This window comes from Eptesicus fuscus, chromosome 1 (genome assembly GCF_027574615.1).
Source record: "Eptesicus fuscus isolate TK198812 chromosome 1, DD_ASM_mEF_20220401, whole genome shotgun sequence".
Classification (NCBI taxonomy): Eukaryota; Metazoa; Chordata; class Mammalia; order Chiroptera; family Vespertilionidae; genus Eptesicus; species Eptesicus fuscus.
In genome coordinates, this window is record NC_072473.1 from 69581451 (window position 1) to 69601740 (window position 20290).

Genomic DNA, 20290 nt, shown 5'->3' on the forward strand with positions numbered 1-20290 from the left:
AGCATCTAAATGATTGCCAACTCATTCACTGCCTCTTTTTGTTGTTGTTCCAAATTGTTCGAGATATTATATACCTCAGAGCCAAAAGGTTCAAACATGAAATCAAATATTAAGGAATGTTAAAAAGGTCCTTCTTCAAATTGGCTCTTTGGGCCTAAAAAGGGCACTGAAAAAATATATTTTGCCAAATTGGCCTTTAGAGAAAGCCTTTATCATTTTTATAATATTAAAAATCTGTACAGATTATAGTCAAATGTTGCTATTTTAAAATTTCTCATTCTAAAATTAAAATTTGTGGACCAGATGTCTAACACTAGTGAAACAAATCTACTTTTACAAGGGTATAGATATGGGCAAGAGGAGTGAAGAAGGAAAAATATGTTTCATACCATTATTTAAAACATTTAAAAGGCAAACTGTAAAGAAAAGGATTATTTTTAAATGCAAATCTTCATACCTGTTATCATCTGAGTGAGAGCACCAAAAAAGGAAAATAAGAAGAAAAATTTAGAAGGTATGATCTGATTGAAAAATGAAAATAAAAAATAATTTATAATACTGCCTATGACACATATTTGGCCATTAATATTAACTATATAGTATAATAGTTAACTTCTTTAAGTAATTATTTTTCTTATCTCAAAATAATACATGTTTAATGTAGAAAATTTGGGAAATTAGAAAGTATATTAAAAAGTAAAAATCACCTGATTTTCTGAGACCTGAGATAATTATTCATGCTTAGGTAGTTTTCCTTCCAGTGTTTTTGCCTATGCATATATATTTTTAAACAATTGGAATCAATCTACACATGCCATTTTGTCTACGGAATTTTTCAATTAATGTATGCTATACCATGAGTGTATACCATTAAATATTCCTCAAAATATTATTTTAATGGCTTCATGGTAGTCTATCAATATATGCAACATAAAAAATGTCATTCACATATCAATGATATTTAGGATATTTCCAATATTTTATTTCTATAAATTATGCTGAGATTAACACCCTTGGACATGAATTTCTAAGCGATCTAAAATTATTTCCTTAGGATAACTTCCAGAGGAAGAAATGCTAGATATTTTAGGGTTTTTAATGTATATTTACAAATTACCCCCAAGAAATATTATATCAATTTCAATTCTATCAATTATACTCCATGTAACAGAGTACTAGTATAATAATCACACCCTTATCAATGCTTAGTGTATTTTCTAATACTTTCCTAATTTGATAAGTTAAAAAATGACAACTTGCACATAAAATTGTCTGTGGTTTCCCTGAGGTAATGGATTGGTGAGGAGAAAGTTGTGGAGACTTCTATTTTATACACTCCTGTATTGCTTGAATTTTTAATAAGAATATATAGTGTTTGTAATTAAAAGTTAATGTCATTCCACTGCTATTATTCAATTACTAAGGTTATAATGCTTTCATATATACTGGTCATTTGTGAAGCTTCTTTGTGAATTATCTATTTGTGACCATTGCATTATTTTTATATTGTGGTTATTTGTCTTATTTATTGAATTATAAGAACTCTTTCTATATTAAGGGTGTTGCTTAAATATCCCCTTATCCAAGATGTCTTTCCTGACCTTCCTAGAGAATCCTCATTCCCAGGAGAACATATATCTTTATCTACCTAACATATTATATATTTATTTGCTTGTTGTTTGCACCCATAAAAATATAAACTCAATGGATCAGGAACTTTGTTTTGTTCACTGTTGTAGCCCCAGCACCTTAAATACTGACTAGCACATAGGAATAAGCACCCTATAATTATATGTAAAATTAATAAATATAGGTTCTTTGCTATCTTTTCTTTTTACTTAGCTTATGATATTTTTGGACATACAGACTTTTTAAAGTTTGACATAGTCAAAGCTGCTGGTATTTTTCTCTGCACTCATTTCTGTTTCTTTTATACTTCTAAAGTTTTATTCAATTTCAAGATTAGATGAATTTTATGTTTTCTTTTAATAATTTTATTATTTGAGTTTTCATATTAAAGTTTTAGCTTTTGATCCATGTTGAATTTATATTCTCATATAATGGGAAAAAAAACATACTTTTTTCCAATTGTTAATCAATTACATGGCATCACTTAATGAATAATCATTACTTTAGCCATTTATTTTGTTTTCTTTTTTTAATATGTTGTTATTGATTTCAGAGAGAGGAAGCGAGAGGGAGAGATAGAAACATCAATGATGAGAGAGAATCATCGATAGGCTGCCTCCTGCATGACTCCTACTAGGGATTGAGCCCGCAACCCAGGCATGTGCTCAACCACTGAGCCACACCAGCAAGGCTGATTTTGTTTTTTAAAATATGTTTAACCTCTAGTCTCTTCAGTGACAATATGAGCTACGGGGGTAGGTACTGCTTATACTTTCTCTATATTCCTCAGACCCGAGTAAGGGTTGGTCAATAAATAATTATCTACAAATATTGGTGGATAGGTGAATGGATGAATATTTTCAAGCCAACATATTTTTCCTTGAAAAGAGACCCACTACTAAACAATAAGTCCATTCACTCAAGTCTAGAGGCAAAGCATCATAGAGAACTAGGCTCTACCTAGAATAAATTAGTACCCTTTAAGTGCTCAGAACCATGACCACTGTAGAAACTCATCAGTAACATAACATAATTAGTAACTCCTGACACTATACAAAAATAATTACACTGAATTAGCCCTACCTTTAAGGAGTTCCTGAAAAATATTCTTTATGGGTATTAAAAGTAAAACAGAACTTCCCAAGGGCTCCCCAACTGACCTTCCTTCCCCTAAAAGAACAGTTTACTTCCTGAAAGAAATAGATTGCTTTGTTATAGACAGTGCCCCAAATCCTACTAAATGCAATCTGTCAGCCTCCAACATGCATTGAGTTTAATAATCCTGGAATCAAATATACGTTAAAAGAAAATCTACCTCATTTTGGCTCTCAAGCAAAACCCCAAGTGCCCCATATATATCAATTCTGTAGGGCTCACTTAGACTCCTATGGCTTGAAATTAAAAATAACATGCACACAAAAAACACATTTTTATTCAATTCTGACTTTTTGCTGATTATCTATAGCAAACATCAAAATGAGAAAGGCCATTGTAAACTGCCTCTCATGCCAACAAATGCTACAAAGAGGATGACAATCAGTGAAATATATCGTTAAGCACAAATAGTAGCTAAAATATTTATCTCTGTTGCAAGGTATTAAAATGAGAAAACTTTCAAAGTGGAAGTTTCGAGCAATTGCATTAGAAGTTGCATAATTTGGTTAGACTGACCTTAGAATAGAATAAAAAGCTGCTTATTTCCATAATGTATGGCCTTCAACAGTATGAAAGGTTAGATAATTTATCATGATATACAAAATAGTTCTCAAGAATATCTAACTTAAAAAGATTGCAGTGACTTCCAGCTCTGTGAATTTTGAGGTCATGTGATAATCAATACAATTTATATTTAAGTGAATTTGTGTTCTTCTGAAAGGTCTGGTTTGCCAGACAAGGGGAGTGTATCTCCTACTCATCTCTAGAACAAGCACAGACTAACTGAGGCAAGGTTAGTATAGTCATTGCTGCCTTTATAATAGAACTCACATTAGATATGGAGACCTACTTGAATGGGGAGGCTACTGAATTTTGATGTACACACTCACGACTCACATTAGACACAGAACATGTCACTTTCATTTAAAAGTTAAAGGGCTATTGTGTCACCTATTTTAACTAAGTTCCTTACCCTTAATATCTACAGAGCAGACACTGTCATTACAAGGACTCAAACCTTAATGCTGTATAAAGACCCTCAAACCAATGCTGCCAAAATTCACAGAATTACACTCAGAGTTGCAAGAGAACTTGGAGATCTCATGACCAAATCTCCTCAAATAAATGTTACAGAATTAGTACAGTTTAGCATCTGTTTAGATTTGTTTTTAGAATCCTTGATGTCTTAGAGTCTGATTTCCTTAATAATAATAGCTTTCAATAAACTAAATCTCCTTTTTTATGAGGTTTCTAATTCTTTTTTTTTTTTTTTGCTAGTGACCTCTTTCCTTATTCCAAAATTATAGACTTCTAGATTGTTATCTTTGGGGATACAGTGACTCGGGGTCACTCACACATTAGAGATAACTATTCTGATGGAGCTTGTTAGGGTCAAAGAGTGAGGAGAGCAAGGTATTGCAAGAGTCACATGTATTTTTTTATCCCATGAGCCACCAAATCTGACACCATTCATAGCCACAGACCTTTGCAGTTTCAGTTTTTCTCCACCTTCCATGATCTCTTCTTGAGGTGCCAGATGATCAGATGTGCAAAGACCAAGCCCCCTGATGCCATTTCAGTAATTCCCAGTGCCACTGTATTTATGGCTTACCAGTTTTATAAGATTTTGCTCTTTGAGGCCACTATACAATGTATAATAGTAGTTTATGCAAAGGCAGTTTAGTTTTCTTTCCACTGCAGGTATTACCTTATTGTATTTCTTACAGCAACAAAGCACACACCTTTTTCCATTTCTAAAGAATTACCAGTAGAGGTAAAATTAGAGTGACCTAGAGGTGTAAGGGGACACACATCTCATTAGCAAGCTCACAACCCACACAGAAAATTGGTGTTTTATATGTACCATTTGAGATTTGTTTCTAAAGAGCCACAACTATCATAAATTGTTTAGCAATTAAAAAATCAGGCAAAACCCCACTATGAAAAAGCCATTATTTAATACTAATGCCACCATATTCTCTCCCCTATGTTCTTAGGAACAAACATTGCCATTAGTGCACTCCATCATTCAAAAGTCCATACTTGAGAAAATGGAAATGAACTAATTAAAGAAATGACCAATACAGCAAGATCATAGTCAATGCCAGTTTTCTGTGTGCAGCACAGAGGAGGAAATCAGTCTTCCATTACCTATATCCAGATGCCTCTGCTTGTCCCTGCATTTCCAGAGCCCTGTCTCCCTCCAACATGTCAAGTTTCACATATGAATACTAGATTACAGACATCTTTCATTGTAAAAAAAAAAAGAGTTGCTTAAAGGTTAAACGCATCACTTTAAATGCAATTTAATCTGGTCTCCCTACTCATGCATCTAACTTAGAAAAGATATGGTTTACAGCAAAGTACCTGTACATATAGGCAACCCAAACCAGATTTCCTCAAGCCAAGTGAATTAAAGAGGAAGAGAAAGGCTTGAAATAAAATTATGCCCAAAAGAGAAACTAAGCCTCAGAAAAAATATGTCCAATAAATTAAAATCCCCTATAAATTTTTCTGAAGTTGAAATTTATGAACAAAAATAATTATTTGGCTGCCCACTACTCAACTAAAAATAGTCCCCATGAGATCTGTCCCTGCACTTTATCAAATTGGGGTGCCTTAGCCTCACATTTAGGGAGATCACTCCCTGTTGTGAATAGGCTTATAAGTTTTTCCTTATGGAGACAACCAGCTGGGTATCAAAATTGGGGAGTAGGGTTCTTAAGACATAAGCTCACAGACTGTGTACCATAAGGCCAGCCCCTAAAGGCTCCATCACCACAGAGGCAGAATAAGTGGGTGAGAGACGCAAATAATGTCTTCTCTCTCTCTCTCTCTCTCTCTCTCTCTCTCTCTCTCTCTCTTTCTCTCTCTCTCTTACACACACACACACACACACACATACACACACACACACACACACACACACACACACACACACACACACCTAAAGGGAGAATCTGCCCCTTAGATTGACTTTATCTTCCTGCCAACTTACACAGGGAATTCATTTTATTCAGAAGAGCAAACTACACACTCTGAGAAGAGGTGCCCTTCATGCTCTGGAAATCAGATTTAGGAGTGAAAATAATCCAGGAAGCAGAGACCGCCAAGGCCAGTGCTGGTGGTAGTGAGTAAAAGCATCTTGTCACAGAACAGTGGACAGATGGGCCCCTGTGGGAGAAGCTGAAAACTGGCCACCCTGGCATTCAGAGACTTAATGGAGCAACCGAAGACTATGCACATCAAGGCAAGTGCTTCAGCATCCCACACGAAGAAACCCTGGTGCTAGTCCATGAACACAGCTCAAGGAGAATGCAAGCCTCACACTAAGCTCCTTGTCTACTTCAATTTCAAATGGTCTGCTCAAAACTAAAGACAACTCCTCCTAACACCCGTTTGTCTGTCAATCTGTCAAACTCTCACTCTGATTTTTTTTTTATTTCTGAAAAATAATGTTCTTCCTCCCCAAATGCTGAATTTAAAGGAAGTCTAAAAGAGCTCTTTCATTTTCCAAAGTAATTCCCAGGACCTACTCAATTCAGGAAGCCTTTATTGATTTGGGAGCTTTAAAGTGGGAGCTATCTCTTTCAGAAGCAAGTGAAACAGGCTAAGACAAAAAACACCCAAAACATTCCTTTTGTGATTCTGTTCTTCCAGCCACAGAAATACAAAATGTGAAGAGATAGGAATAAGATGGGAGTAGGGTAGCTGTAACCTTCTATTTATTTATTTTTTTAAATCTGGAACAAATATGAAATGTCTTACATTTGGGAGATATGTATCTGTTTTCTCTGGACTCCATGTATTTTAAATATTACATAATTAAATGTTTTTCTAATTAAGTGAAATTCAAAAAGGAAAGCTAAACAGTGAAAATCCAAGGGAATAGTGAATTAGCCTACCTTCCAAAGGTTTTGTAAATCTTGCCAAGTGAGAAATCTCACTTTAAGCAAACAAGGTATGTGAAAATCCAGACTTGCTTGTAATGGAAATTAGTCAGGAGTTGATTATCCCCATTACACAAGGGCTCTTTCTTTTGCAAAATGATCCACCACAGGATTCCTATAAATATGGATTGCCACCAATATGGTTAACATGGGGGGCGGTCTAATTTATAAAACAAACATTCGATTGCTGCACAGCTTTTCAGGAACACACTTCGATTCAAAGGTCCTCCTGTGGAACCCAATTTCTGTTATGTGACAGAAAACACTTTAAAGTTTCACCGGAGGAACGTCTGTCAAGCAAAGTGAAGTCCAGTTGTGTGCCTGGATGAGTCATTTGCCTTTTCTGTAATTCCATTTTCATGCTTATAAAGTGGAAATACTGGTCCGTTCTGACACCTTTTCCAGGAGTGCTATGGAGCGGTGTGGTCCTAGCCAATATTTTTAAGCAAAATGCTGAATACTAGCAAATGAGATTTCTGAGTGGGAGCCCAAGTTCCTGGACCTGGCAGAGCTGTTCTTCACATAGCTTCAGTACTTTTCCCACCATTCTGTGGGGGAACCTAAGGAGGCACTTGCAGCCTGGCTACACCCACTGGAAACAGTGACCCTCATCATGCAGCCCACACAAAAACTACTCGTAACTACACAACAGCCAAAAAGGAAATGTAACTTGAAGAGCATTTCCCTCTACAAACAACTGATCCTCTGGGACTTTCACTTCAAGCCTCTCCATTGTTCGAAGTAAATGAGGCTCACATTAAAGGCCGGCCAGCCAGTCACACAGCAAGAAATCAAGCTCCTCTCAGTGGGAGAAAATGGCCGCTCCAGAGCCAGCCTCCCGCCTCTCACACACAGGTTTCTTGTACAAATGACTTCATTTACCCACATCTGAGACACTTGATCCTGCCAAGCTTGGCCTTACCTAAGCCCTGGAAACGGAGATACACATGCAGAGGGTTCAACATCTGAAACTCCAGAAAGATGCCTCAGATCCACTGCAGTGCCATAATTGAAAGATTCCAGCTTTGCCAAGAGGTGACTTCATACTTTTTAGTCTCCTAATTCCTAACAAGTGATACCCCAACCTCATAGCTTCAGCCTCTGGGCACAGTATACTAAAGTCACAGCAAAGACTAGGGCAGGGTTAGGGAGGAAAAAGTCTATGGGTCCTCTCACCTTATAAGTCTGACAATCAGAGAAAAACCAGGTGTAGCCCCAGGGACCCAAAACAAGTGGTCCTCTGATAAGAGGAATTCCAAAGCCTCAGAGCCCTCTATGAAAAATGTCCTACCTCCTGTCCCCTAGGAAGAGAAATCTCGGGATCATTAGCAAGCCTCTGTCTGAGCTCAACTTTGGTGAAGGCGTATGGGGAGAGAGATGATCTCTAAGGTAACCAGCTAATTGCCAATAAGGAATGGTAATAATAAATTAGCAAATAACTAATTGAGTTCTGTGGCAGTTGCATGGAGACGACAGAAGAACGGTTTATTCTAGAACACATCTTGCAAGCGGATCCCCACTGGGAAACACACTACCTGGGTTAGATTTCAAACTGACTAATAAGGTACAATATAGGTAATGGGTGACCCTAGAATGTCTTAGTAGAAGGAGAGCCATCGATTTTTAAAATTAAATTTATTGGAGTAACACCTATTAGTAACATTATATAAATTTCAGGTATACAACTTTATAACATCTCTATACTCCATTGTGTGCTCAACACCCAAAGTGTAAAAGAAAATTGGACTAAGCAGTCTTTAAAAGATGTTTTCCATTGCTTCTTTCTGCAGCCTGGAGCTTACTTTTGACCCTTAGGGATAAAACTTAGATGGTTCCAAAACCCTGTCATAACAAAGAAAGTAAAGTAAAAAACACCTCACTAAATGTTTGTTGGTTTTAATTGGAAGTAGTGAGTGTTTTGTGCTATTTTCTTGCTAGCCAAGCCAGCCGCAACATACTCATTCATTTTCTAGTGATTTCTGAATCTGTTATCTGACAGGTTTGTGGCTGCTTTTCTAGTTTCTTAGCCTAGAGTTTCACTCAAATCACTGCCAATCCCTAACTTTAAAACTCTGTTTTAGGGACCAAAGCATACTGAGCTATATTTTTCTTCTTACTTTCTTCAAAGCCTAATTGGTGCTTTAGTTTCATTACTTGCACTAAGATAACATGCATTGAGACTTTCGGTAGGATAATTGGAAGCATTCAATTTGGTCTGTCACATACATCCTTGTGCTGCAAACTCTCCCACTGCTACTACACTGCTATTTATGAAACTGTTTGGTGAGTGACCATAAGAGAGCATGCATATACCCTTAGAAAGTCTCATATCAAAGATGCTGCTGTTTGCTAGCAAAAGGTAGAAAAACCGAAAGAGAGAACTCAAGATTCAGTTTGAAACCAAAATTTAAGACCCTATACACCTATAATTAGAATTCTGGAATCTCTTGTCCACTATCACTCTCTTAGTGCTGTCAATTTAGGAATATTTAACATTAGAAAACTAAAATTTAAAATGCCTCATCAAAGAGACTGGGTGTTTGGGTCATTTCACCCCTTCTGAAGGCAGAAAAAGGTCCCACCCAGTCTCCATTACCAGTGGAAGAAATGAATTGCTTTTTTTTTTCGTCGAGCAATGACCACAGCGTGGGTGACAAAAAAGGAAATGCAGGAATACTGATGTACAAAGAAGTTACACTTTCCAGCATCCAGAGGGGCCCAGTAGACATGCTTCTGTTCCATAAGATTGAAATACAAGTCGTCTGCCATACTAAGAAGCCTCTAAAAATTTTGAATGTTTTTTAGAAAAATCTTAGCAAACTGACAAACCTACTTTCTTCTTCATTCTTTTTTTAAACCTCCCTTTCCCTCTCTTCACCTCCACACCATACACACTCACCCCTACACACACACACACACACACACACACACACACACACTCAATTACACATATACTTAATCTATGGACCAAATAAACCAGAATGCCAATGAATGAATCCTCACCTTTCAATGTAAAATATTTAAGAGATACCTGAACATCACTAATTCTACAAAACTTCTGTCAACAGCAAAGACATCCTCCACTTTTACTCCTCAAATTTGTGTACAAAACCACAAAATCCATATAACTTATTTCCTCACCATCATCAAGGAACTGGTAAATAATGATATACTAATACAATCTGGGCAAGATTATTGCTGTAATACTAAAGGTTAACCTTCAGTTTTCCAGATTAATGCTCCATTCCTTTTACCTTACCTACCTAATGGCATTTAAAGTCACATTGTTGATTTCTAGAGCCAACAATGCTCAGATGTGTCCACATGTGCACACTAATGCAAAAGATAAGCCCAAACCAGCACCAAACTTTGAGTAAATCGACATATAAATTATGGCAGGTCTAGCATGGAAGGAGGAGAACGGGAATACTAAGGAGCCTACAAAGTAGAAACACTTGTATTGCTTGCAGCAAAATATAGTGGCTGTTCTTAGCTCCCCACCTGGACTAAGAACTTTGTAAGGGAAGCATCTACATCTTATATTTATTTGGGATCCTCATGGTACCTGCCACACAACTGAGCACACAGTAGATACTCAAACAACGCTGATCAATTTGTTCTAATACCAAGGTTATAAACTTCAAAGTGTGATGGAGTCTTGTGAGGGAAGTTCTGACTCCTCTAAAATGGCATTGCTAGTAAGCCCTAAAACTGTACTGCAGCTAATGAAGGCAACAGAATGGGTTTATCACAAGGTATATCTGCAGAGGAACCTAATGTATACTGATCTTTGGTCCCAATATGGAGAGTAAGAATGTAATATATGCTCAGGAAAGAGATGTTATCCTGAATTGAAATGATTTGTTTATTTGTCTATCTCTAGGTAAGCTCCCTGGAGTCAAAGATCAAGTGTTTTATTTTTATATCCTAAGCAAGTAGTACAGTGCCTGGCACATTACTATATAAGTATGCAATAAATGCTACTAGGTTGAATTAATAAAAAAATAAAAGAATGGTTTAATGAAATAATAATGGTTTAATGAAAAAATAAGTGTCATAAGATCTAATAGAGACTTCCATGAAATCTTATCCTTATCACATTGTAGTACTTATCACTCTGTGCTGTAATTGCTTAATAAGTGTTTGTTTCTTAAATATGAAGAAAATATAAAGAAATGTAGGAAATAACATCAGTGTATTACTATCCTAGGAAAGGCGAATATCCCATTTTAACCAATAGTAGCATTTATCACTCCATGCAAATCACCTATTTGTTTGCTTACCTCCTCCATTTGAATGTGCATTCCTTGATATCAGAGACTATCTTTTTTATTTCTCGAACACTAGACCCTAGAGCAGACTCTTACAAAGAGTACATACTCAAAAAATATTAGTTGGATGTATAAATCAAACATTCCTACTCTTCTATATAGTTCACTGTACCTCAAGTATTCTACCTAATCCACATTGAGGGGCCTCTAGTATAAGAAGAAAAAGAGAAGTGTCATTTTCCTTATGTGGGACTTTGTGACATATGCAGGTTAAATTGACTGATTCATGCATGGCTGTATGTGGTCTATCCCCTTTCAGAATGGGTTTGTCAGTTGAACTCTCCAGAACCATATGTTAGAAATATACACTTAACCCCACTGTGTCTAGTACACACTGTCTTGGCCCTGACTAGCCCTAGACACTAGATCTGTGTGATTTTGTTAAATAAGGAGAACATCTGGCTTTGTAGTCAGGGTTAGGATCATAATTCAGATTTTCAATGGCTTTTCTAAATAATTGGAGCAATACTTTGTTTAATCCTGCCATAGGATAATTTCAGAAAGAACACCAAGATTTTAGGTAAACCATGCAGACATTGTCATATGTCTCCTGCCCCTTCCAAGTATCTCAGACATCTAGGCTCACATTTCTCTAGAACCTTGAATTGATTGCATAAGTAATCACCAAGCCCTCAGGATTTGATCCTTTTGTACATCTCCATAAGCAATAACAATCATCACTTGAACCCACAACCTTTTACCTCTATTGCTTATATATCCAATATCAATACTCTAACCACACCACTTTGTAGGTATTACCTATATAGAACCAGCCTAAATTCCTCTTTGGTTACAAGTGCCTAGGGAGTCACACTTAGTTGTATTGACTATTGAAACAGTGATTCTCCAATTATTGTCTTATTCAAAAGACCCCTATGTGTCAGACCCTTTACATTGTGCAATATCATATTTTCCATGGACGAACCTTGTGTGGCAGATATGCCCATTTTGTAGATGAGGAAACGGAGACTCAGAGGGATTCCATAGCAAGAGGTGTCCCCCAGATTCAAAATCATGGTCTATCTTATTCCACTCAAAGCACCATCTCTCCCTCTCTATTGCTGAACTCTTGGTGGTCCACAAGTAGTCCTCCAAAAAGTCAAAGGTCAGGTCCCTAGTACTATTCACTGACATTCACAATTGTAAATGAGCCTACCTAGCATAATACTGAATTTTCAATAAATCCTTATTTATAGATTTATGGATTGAAAGTATTGGCGAATATCACCAGTTTCTTATTAAAGGCAGTTATTTAATCCCATTAATTCTGAGAAGAATTATTTTTCAGGAACTAGGAGAAGCAATTGACGCAAGTAGTCCTAAAACACTTTGCATTTTGAAATTGATACAAATACTATGAGGACATTTTATATGCATCATAGCCTAGGTATGTCAGGCTGAATTATTTCTGAGGCAGGAAGGTGTCACTGAAAGAGCATTCACCAGAGCTATAGAGCTCTCCTTTCTCTCTCTCTCTCTCTCTCTCTCTCTCTCTCTCTCTCTCTCTCTCTCTCTCCCCTGCTCTGTGAGTCTGAACAAATTCCATAACATCACTGGATCTCCATTTCATCATCTACTGAAGGGCAATGTATCAAGATACCTAATTGTAAGAATTAAAGGAGACAGTGGCTGAGAAGGTGCTTCATTAAATGTGGAAGTACTCCCCAAGTATGCAGTATTCCAAGTATGCAGTATGGTCTTGCATTAGTGGCCTGGAAGAGGGCATATGCCTCCCAGTGCATCAAATTTTCAACCAAAGAGGGACTTAAGCAATTCATGGAAAAATAAAATCAACTTTAGAACTGTATTTATAGTTTTTTACCCAGCCGCACACCCACCATCATCCACATTTTCAGCCTACTACCCTGAGATATTTCCATAGATGGCAAACATTGGACCATATAGTGTTTTTTAAAGAATGCTTTCATTTTAAAACATTAATTCTCAGTAAAGATAAACAGATAATTCAAATGCATAGTTAATTCCTGAAATTTTCATTATTAGTGACAGTTTTAAGCTCCTCATTTGTCAAAAATCACCATAAGACCTATCAAGAAATGACAAAGTGGCTTTTTAATTTTTTTGCTAGCCTTCTTTTTACCAGCCCATCCATATTTTTGGCAAAGCAAGCATATGACCAAAGAAGGAGGCTGAATCACTAGCACCCTGGGAAATTGGGCTCTGAGCATTCCAGTGTTAATCCATCTTTAACACTACTTGTTGACTCTTTCTCTGCCACTTTAACTAGCTGGCAAGCATGCCCTGTTTGAAACAGGTGGAGCAAACTCATATTATGCCAGAATACCATACAGGGATTTCAAAGGTGCAGCCCCCTTGAGCTCCCACTCCCAAAACCCACCCTTACAAAGGCCCAATATGTTGAGTTACCCTTTGCCCCAAGAAGCACTGGTAGCAGACCTTGATTATGAAAATGGGCTTAGGCAGAGAAGTCCTTTCTATTCCTGCCAGAGAAGGTGCCAGTGTAGGAGCCTATGGGAAAAGCTTTGGGTAAACCTCACAGTGCCATTTAGATGCACTCACCTCAGGCAGAGGCACACCATTGATGATCAGGTCTGGCTGCTGGGGGCCCTGGCTGTTGAAAGAGTGATGATAGATGTGGTTGGCACTGGTATTGCGGGTATTCTGGTTCTCCACATTCAGGAAAGTGCTCTCAGAGCGGCGGCAGCCCAGGGGCAGTGTCTGCTGGTGGTAGTCGAAATAGTTGAGGGACGAGGTCAGGGAGGAGCAACTGACAACGTTCATCTTGTCTGTCTCCTCCACATCCCGGGGTACCAGGCGAATGTCATTCTTACTGATTTTTTTCTTCTTGCTCGATTTCTTTTGATGCCCATAGGAGTACTCAGCGATTCTATGTGACAGAAAAGGCAGGATGTATCGCTAACGCCCTCCCAAACCATGCATTGATTAATAAACATTAAGCACCCCAGAAGTTGCACCCCATCTCTGCTCCAGCTTCTTATTTGGGTGCATTACATCATCGGGTTTCTCCCTGTGCTCTTTACATTGGAAAACAAGCTGAGGGCCATAAAGTTTTCTTATTAAACATAATAACTGCCCCCTCCCCCTCCCCCCAAAAAAAGTTTCTTTACTTTGGATTTGGAATTTTTTCATTGAGAGTGGCCATTTAGCAAGGATGGGGGGATGGGAAAGTTGAACCGATGGGAGCAAAAGCATGAAAATGCTCAAATCTGGAGCTTCCCTGGAAGCCAAAGTAACTCCTGGGTGAAAGAAGAAGCAAGTCTTAATTAAACTGAGGAAGAGGTAGAAGGAAATAAAAAATAACCCTCTTTCCAGTTCCTCCAGACATTTTCCATGTGGCCAAGACCCTCAATCAGGTTCCTCTATGATTGACCTGATGAGTTTAAAACTGGGGTAGAACAGACCCCGTGTTAACACATTCTTGGCTCCTCTCTTCCACACCCTCCTTCCCTCTGCCATAGCCCTGCTCCCTTCCACTCCCCTCCCCACCCCACCTCTCCTGGAGAAATCTGATAGCCAAACCCATTTGAATGAGGGGAAATGCCTCTTTACCTCTTTCCCCTTAGGCTCACTTTCTCCTCAGCCTTTTTGTCTTGCTCCTCGCTAATGGGAGAAACTGAGATGCAATGCTGACACTTGCTGTTTTGTCCTTTTATAAAACAGCCCAGGAGACAAGTGATGGTTAAACAATTACTGCAAAGGAATTTAAAGGTTAGTGCATTCAGCATCCTTCTCCATTCAGGTGTACCTACAAGCAGCTGTGCTGCAACTGGAACATAAAGAGCTCAATTTAATTAACACTGACACAGACTCAGCAACGTGCACCAAAGACACCAAGCATTAAGACTTTTCAAAAGAAACACGTTAAAATGTAGTGAAATTATCAAAGTCACTTATTATTTGGCACACAATGATTCAGCCTATTGTTGGAAATTCAATTTCTGGGCAATAATCAGCAAAATAATAGGGTTAATAAATAATACAGGTTGATCTTTACAATGGAAAGATGGTGTCTGTATTTTCACTGGACAAAGCTAATTGTCTGAATACAAAAAGAGAGCCCAATTCAAGTAGCAATTGCAGATCATCTCACAAGTCTCATAAACAAGTGCATTTGAGGAGGAGGCTCTGCAGATGCTGAGAACAAGAAACCTCTGCCTAGTACATGGAAAGACAAGCTCTTCAACTTTTGTTTTCTAAAAAGTCTGAGCACACAGGGAGATTACATATCTCCAGAGGCCAATTCTTGCTCTGTGTTGTGATCTTCAAGAGTTGAGCAGTTGTGTTCCCCTTACCCTTTGGCTCAGTGTTCAGGCTGGCTTGCACTGATAGCAAGCTGATGCTACTGGGGTTTGGGAGCAGATAAAATCCCCAAGACCCCAGGATGAGGGTTGATTTTCTTTTCTAAACTGTTTACAGAATCAATGGTAAGTTCTAATCATTTTGTTTACCCATGATGGGTAAGTTTGGCAATGCCCTGTCCAATTATTCAGCTGAGGCATTCATTGGACAGCCTTGTCTGTATTGACCAATTATTTAATTAAACTGTACTTCATTAATCCCAAACCATCACAGGGAACAGAGCTCTTTACAAAATTCACATGTGGGTGAAGTTGGAGAGCACTGAGACTTTTTTTTTTTCAATTCAAATGTTCTCATCCCTGTTTAAGGATTTTCCTGCCACCCTTTAGGAAAGAACTCTCACTTCTAGCCATACATCACCAAGAGGTGGCAAAGCCTTCAATATATTTATCACAAACTGATTTCTTTTTCATCAAGGAAAGGGGCTTATGCATTTACTTTATGCTCAGGAAATGATTTTAAAAGAGCCCCCTCTATCATTATTTCTATATAAATAACATTTTATAGACCCTGCATTTTTCTCCTATAAAAATCACCACTGGCCCTTGCAGGTTTCAAAGGTAGAAGAGCGATATTAATTTCCATGTCTCCCATCTGAAATGACAGAGCCGAAGAAAAGAAAAGTCACGGCCATTTCAGTAGTAACAGGATTAAAGCATTTATGAGGCATTGCAGCTGCTCTTTTGTGGCACCTGATTGATATTCATGTGTGGTTAGCATTTGTCTACTAACTTGTGTAACGCAGAGAATAGTAAAAGGGAAACAATAATTGCATGGCTGTTACATATTCAGGGGACTCTAATTCACAGAAGTGTGCATTTCAGATCATGTAAAATACAAATCAGACCTATTTTGACTGATTAACATGCAAGCACAGATGGCACAAAAGACACACTGGGTGTGTAGGTGTGTTGAAAGCGCACATACACCTTGGTTAGAAATAGCAGTATCATTCATTTTCAGAAAACTAAACAAACAATTTTTTTCAACCGTTTCGATGAGACACTGCTGGAAAAAATTACATGTATTATCCTAAATTGGATTCTATAAATACTTAGATTTGTTCTACCCAATTGTAAGGAAGGGCTTCAGCGAGACCTTCTAACATACTTATTACAAAATCTTTTTTAAAAAACAAAAAAAACAAAAACAGTATGTGTTATTCCAATTTCCACATTTCTCTTCTCTCTCTCTCTCTCTCTCTCTCTCTCTCTCTCTCTCTCTTCCCCCCCCCCTTTCTCATACACACACACATCCTGATCACACTTCAAAGGAGGCTGAAACATAATAGTCCATAGTGACATCCACTGGTAGGAAGCAGATCTTAATACAACAACCAGTCCACATTAGAGGAAAGCACCATCAACTCCAGAAGTTTGCTATTTTTTACAAAAACATCTGGATGCAAAGTCCTGTCCCTCATTGGAATGTTTGGTCTGTACCCCACCAACCAACCAGATATTTGAAAACATACACATGACTACTAGACTTTCACTTTACATAACCAGATGTTTGGGGACTGGATACAAAACAAGCCAAGAAAACACTAAAAAACACTAATCACTTGCTTCCCCACCCATTCCTGTTCTCTCTTCTCCCCAACTCTCCATTTCGTACCTCACATTTCCACTCACATGCTTTCTTAACACTTTATTTCTACAAAGTGACAGGGCAGCTATCAGCACTCCCCCTCCTTTCAGTACCTGTCCCCAAAACACTGTGCCCCTGAAATAAAGTTATAGTACTTGGTGGTTCTGCTGAAAATCAATCTCTCTCTCTCTCTTTCTCTCTCTCTCTCTCTCTCTCTCTCTCTCTCCCCCACCCCGTTTTTTTCTGCCACAACTTCATGGAGACAGCTGTACAAATTTTAAAATGATAATTGATATGCTGCTCATCATCATTATGTGACAGAATCCATTGAACAGTATATGATTATCTTCCAGCAAATTGTCAGATCAAAAGAATTGATCAAGGTGGACTGCCACAAACTCCCCCTCTCCCCCGCTCCAAAAAGAAGAGCTGTAGGTACCACGCATGCACTTAAGTAGGAAACAAAAGCACTGGGATTTTCACAAAGCAACACAGATACACCTTTTTCACCCAAGACAAAAAAGGAAATAAAGAAAAGTTGGCTTTACCTGCAGTTGTAGGTCCGGATCTCTTTGTTGTCTCGCTTGCACTTGATCGCCACGAAGATCATAGTGACAAAGAGGATGCCAGCAATGGAGCCCAGGGCGATAATGAAAATCAGGGACAAGTTCACTGAGCCCATTGACTCTTGGGCGTCGAGAGCAGGGGACAGGTAGATTAGGATGAGAGCAGAGGCGGAGAGAGATGTCTTGCCATGGTCGTGGGCCACCACAATAAGTTCATAGGAAGCCTTGGAACTCTCGCTAAAGGTGCGAGTGGTTCTCACTTCACCATTGACCTGGTCTATTTCAAAGAAGCCGCGATCTCCCTCGGTCATGTCATAGGTGACCCGGCCGTTCTCGCCCTCATCATAGTCCTCTGCTTTGACAACAGTCACCAGATAGCCTATGCCGGAGTTGCGGGGGATGTAGACTTCAGCCGTGCCATTGATCAGTGGCGGGGCCGTGATGACTGGGGTATTGTCATTGACATCTAGGATGATGACCCTAACCGTGGCATTACTCTGCAGGGAGGGCAAGCCACCGTCCTTGGCCAGCACCTTGAATTCGAATGCCTTGGTCTGCTCGTGGTTGAAGGATCGCAGCGCATAGATGTCACCGGAGTTGGGGTTGATGGAGACATAGGTGAAGACAGGCATGTCCCGCACCTGAGATGGCACTATCTGGTAGGAGACACTACCATTGAGACCTAGGTCGGGGTCTCGGGCAGACACAGAGAGAAGATAGGCGCCAGGGGTGTTGTTCTCCTGCACAATAACCTGGTAATAGGGCTTGGAGAAGTGCGGGTGGTTGTCGTTCTCATCGGTGATTCGCACAGTAAAGGACTTGGCACTCTGCAGCATGGGCACACCGCCGTCGCGCGCCTGGATCGTGAGGTTGTACTGATCATGTTGCTCACGGTCCAGCCGTCCGTCCACTAGGATAGTGGAGAAGCTCTCATACTCTTGCAGCCGAAAGGGCACATTGCCCAGCAAACGGCACTGCACGCGCCCGTTGAGGCCGGAATCTCGATCAGACACCCTCACCAGTGCAATCACGTAGCCTGGAGGGGCGCTCTCGCTCACCTCCACCAGCTCGCTGTTAACCGACAGCAGGTTGATAACTGGCGGGTTGTCATTGGTGTCCAGAACGCTGACAGTGACCTTGCAGTGTGCCGGGATAGAGTTGGGCCCCAGGTCCTTGGCCTGCACGTCCAGTTCGTACACATGGCCCTCTTCATAGTCTAGGGCACCGGTGACCGTGACGAGGCCACTGTGTGGATCAATCTGGAAGAGCTCACGAGTGTGGTCATTGACATAGCCATAGAAAGAGTAGACCACCTGTCCGTTGGTGCCTTCATCTGGGTCGCTGGCGTTGAGGCGGATGACGGGAGTGTTGGGAGGTGAGTTTTCTGGCACACTTACTGAATAGGTGGACTCGCCAAACACCGGGTTATTGTCATTGGAGTCGGTCACCTTAATGCTGAGGCCAACAGTGCCCAGGTGCGGCGGGTCGCCGCCGTCTAGAGCAGTGATTCGAAAGCTGTAGTGCGACTGCGTCTCACGGTCCAGGCTCTTCTCCACTACGAGTTCAGCAAAGCGCGAGCCATCTCCACGCGTCTTAATCTCCAGGCCGAACAGTTCATTAGGTGTGAGCTCGTAGGTCTGCACGCCGAAACTGCCAGAGTCCGGGTCATAGGCGCTGTCCAGGGGGATGCGAGTACCCGGGCTGGCCGCCTCTGAGATTTCCAGCTCGATCTGTGCCGCGGGGAAGCTGGGCGCGTTGTCATTCAGGTCCTTGATCTCCACCTTAATCACGCAGATCTCCATTGAGCTGGACATGACCTCAAGTGAGATAATGCATTTGGGGCTCTGGCGGCACAGCAGGTCTCGGTCGATCTTCTGCTTGGTGACCAACAGGCCTGAGCTGGGGTTGATGTCCACCAGGTGCGGAGCCGAGTTGGACACAACACGGAAGGCAGAGGCCTGTCGTGGGTCCAGCGCGAAGCCCGCCTCGCGGGCGTCCTTGGCCACGTTGGCAATCACCGTCCCTGCGCGCTGCTCCTCTTCTACGGAGTACTTTAGGTTAATGAGGGCGGCTGCTTGCGTCCATAGTACGGCCAACAGCAGCAGCACCGGCAGCAGGAGTGACTCCATGGCTGCGCGGGGCTCTGCCTGGCCTCGCCTCTCCACACCCCTCCGAGGACGACGCCGCCGGCGCTCCAGCTTTCCGCTGACTTGGGCCGCCTGTTGCGCGCGCCCAGGGGCCCTGGAGGCCTCGGGAGGAGTCCCACCCAGGGCGGCCCGGCGGCGCGCGGGTGATACCCGCGCAGGCTCCAATGCTGAGGTTTCGGTGGACTCGGCGGGGGCTTTCGGGGGGCCCGGGGGCTCCAGGGGGCCGAGGGAGCACCGCGCGGCCCCGAACCCCCACCCTCCAGCCCGGCTACTCAGTTTTCCCCCTTCAGAGTTAGCCGGGCGCGACTGGCCGCTAAGGCGCAGGGCGGCGGGTCGGATGGCGTCTGAGTGGCCGGGTTGACGCGCGGCTGAGTCTGGACCGCTCTTGGAGTCAAGGCGGGGAAGGCGGTGGGGATGCAGCGTCTCAGGCACTGCCTGGCCCGCCGCAGCGCACCGGCACTGGGAATGGCGAGCTCCTGGTCTGTGCACCTGGCATATGTAAGGACCTCCCCCCAGTCTCCTGGCTCACTGCGAGAGGGGATCCGCCTGGAACGCGTCTT

General features: G+C 40.9%; 1 protein-coding gene across 3 annotated transcripts in view; it reads right to left on the bottom strand.

The window, feature by feature from the left end:
- PCDH19 (protocadherin 19) overlaps window positions 1-19712 on the bottom strand; it is a 132786-nt gene extending 113074 nt beyond the window's left edge. For 2 of the 3 annotated variants that reach the window (XM_008156537.3, XM_008156536.3), the window contains exons 1-2: window positions 17566-19712; window positions 13607-13934 (exon numbers count right to left, since the gene is read on the bottom strand). In XM_008156537.3, coding sequence (XP_008154759.2) covers window positions 13607-13934; window positions 17566-19712 — 2475 coding nt within the window. Of the gene's footprint in view, window positions 1-13606; window positions 13935-14617; window positions 14759-17565 lie in introns of all 3 variants that reach the window. The other variant, XM_008156535.3, reaches the window with a different exon arrangement.
- Between the last annotated feature and the right edge of the window lie 578 nt (window positions 19713-20290).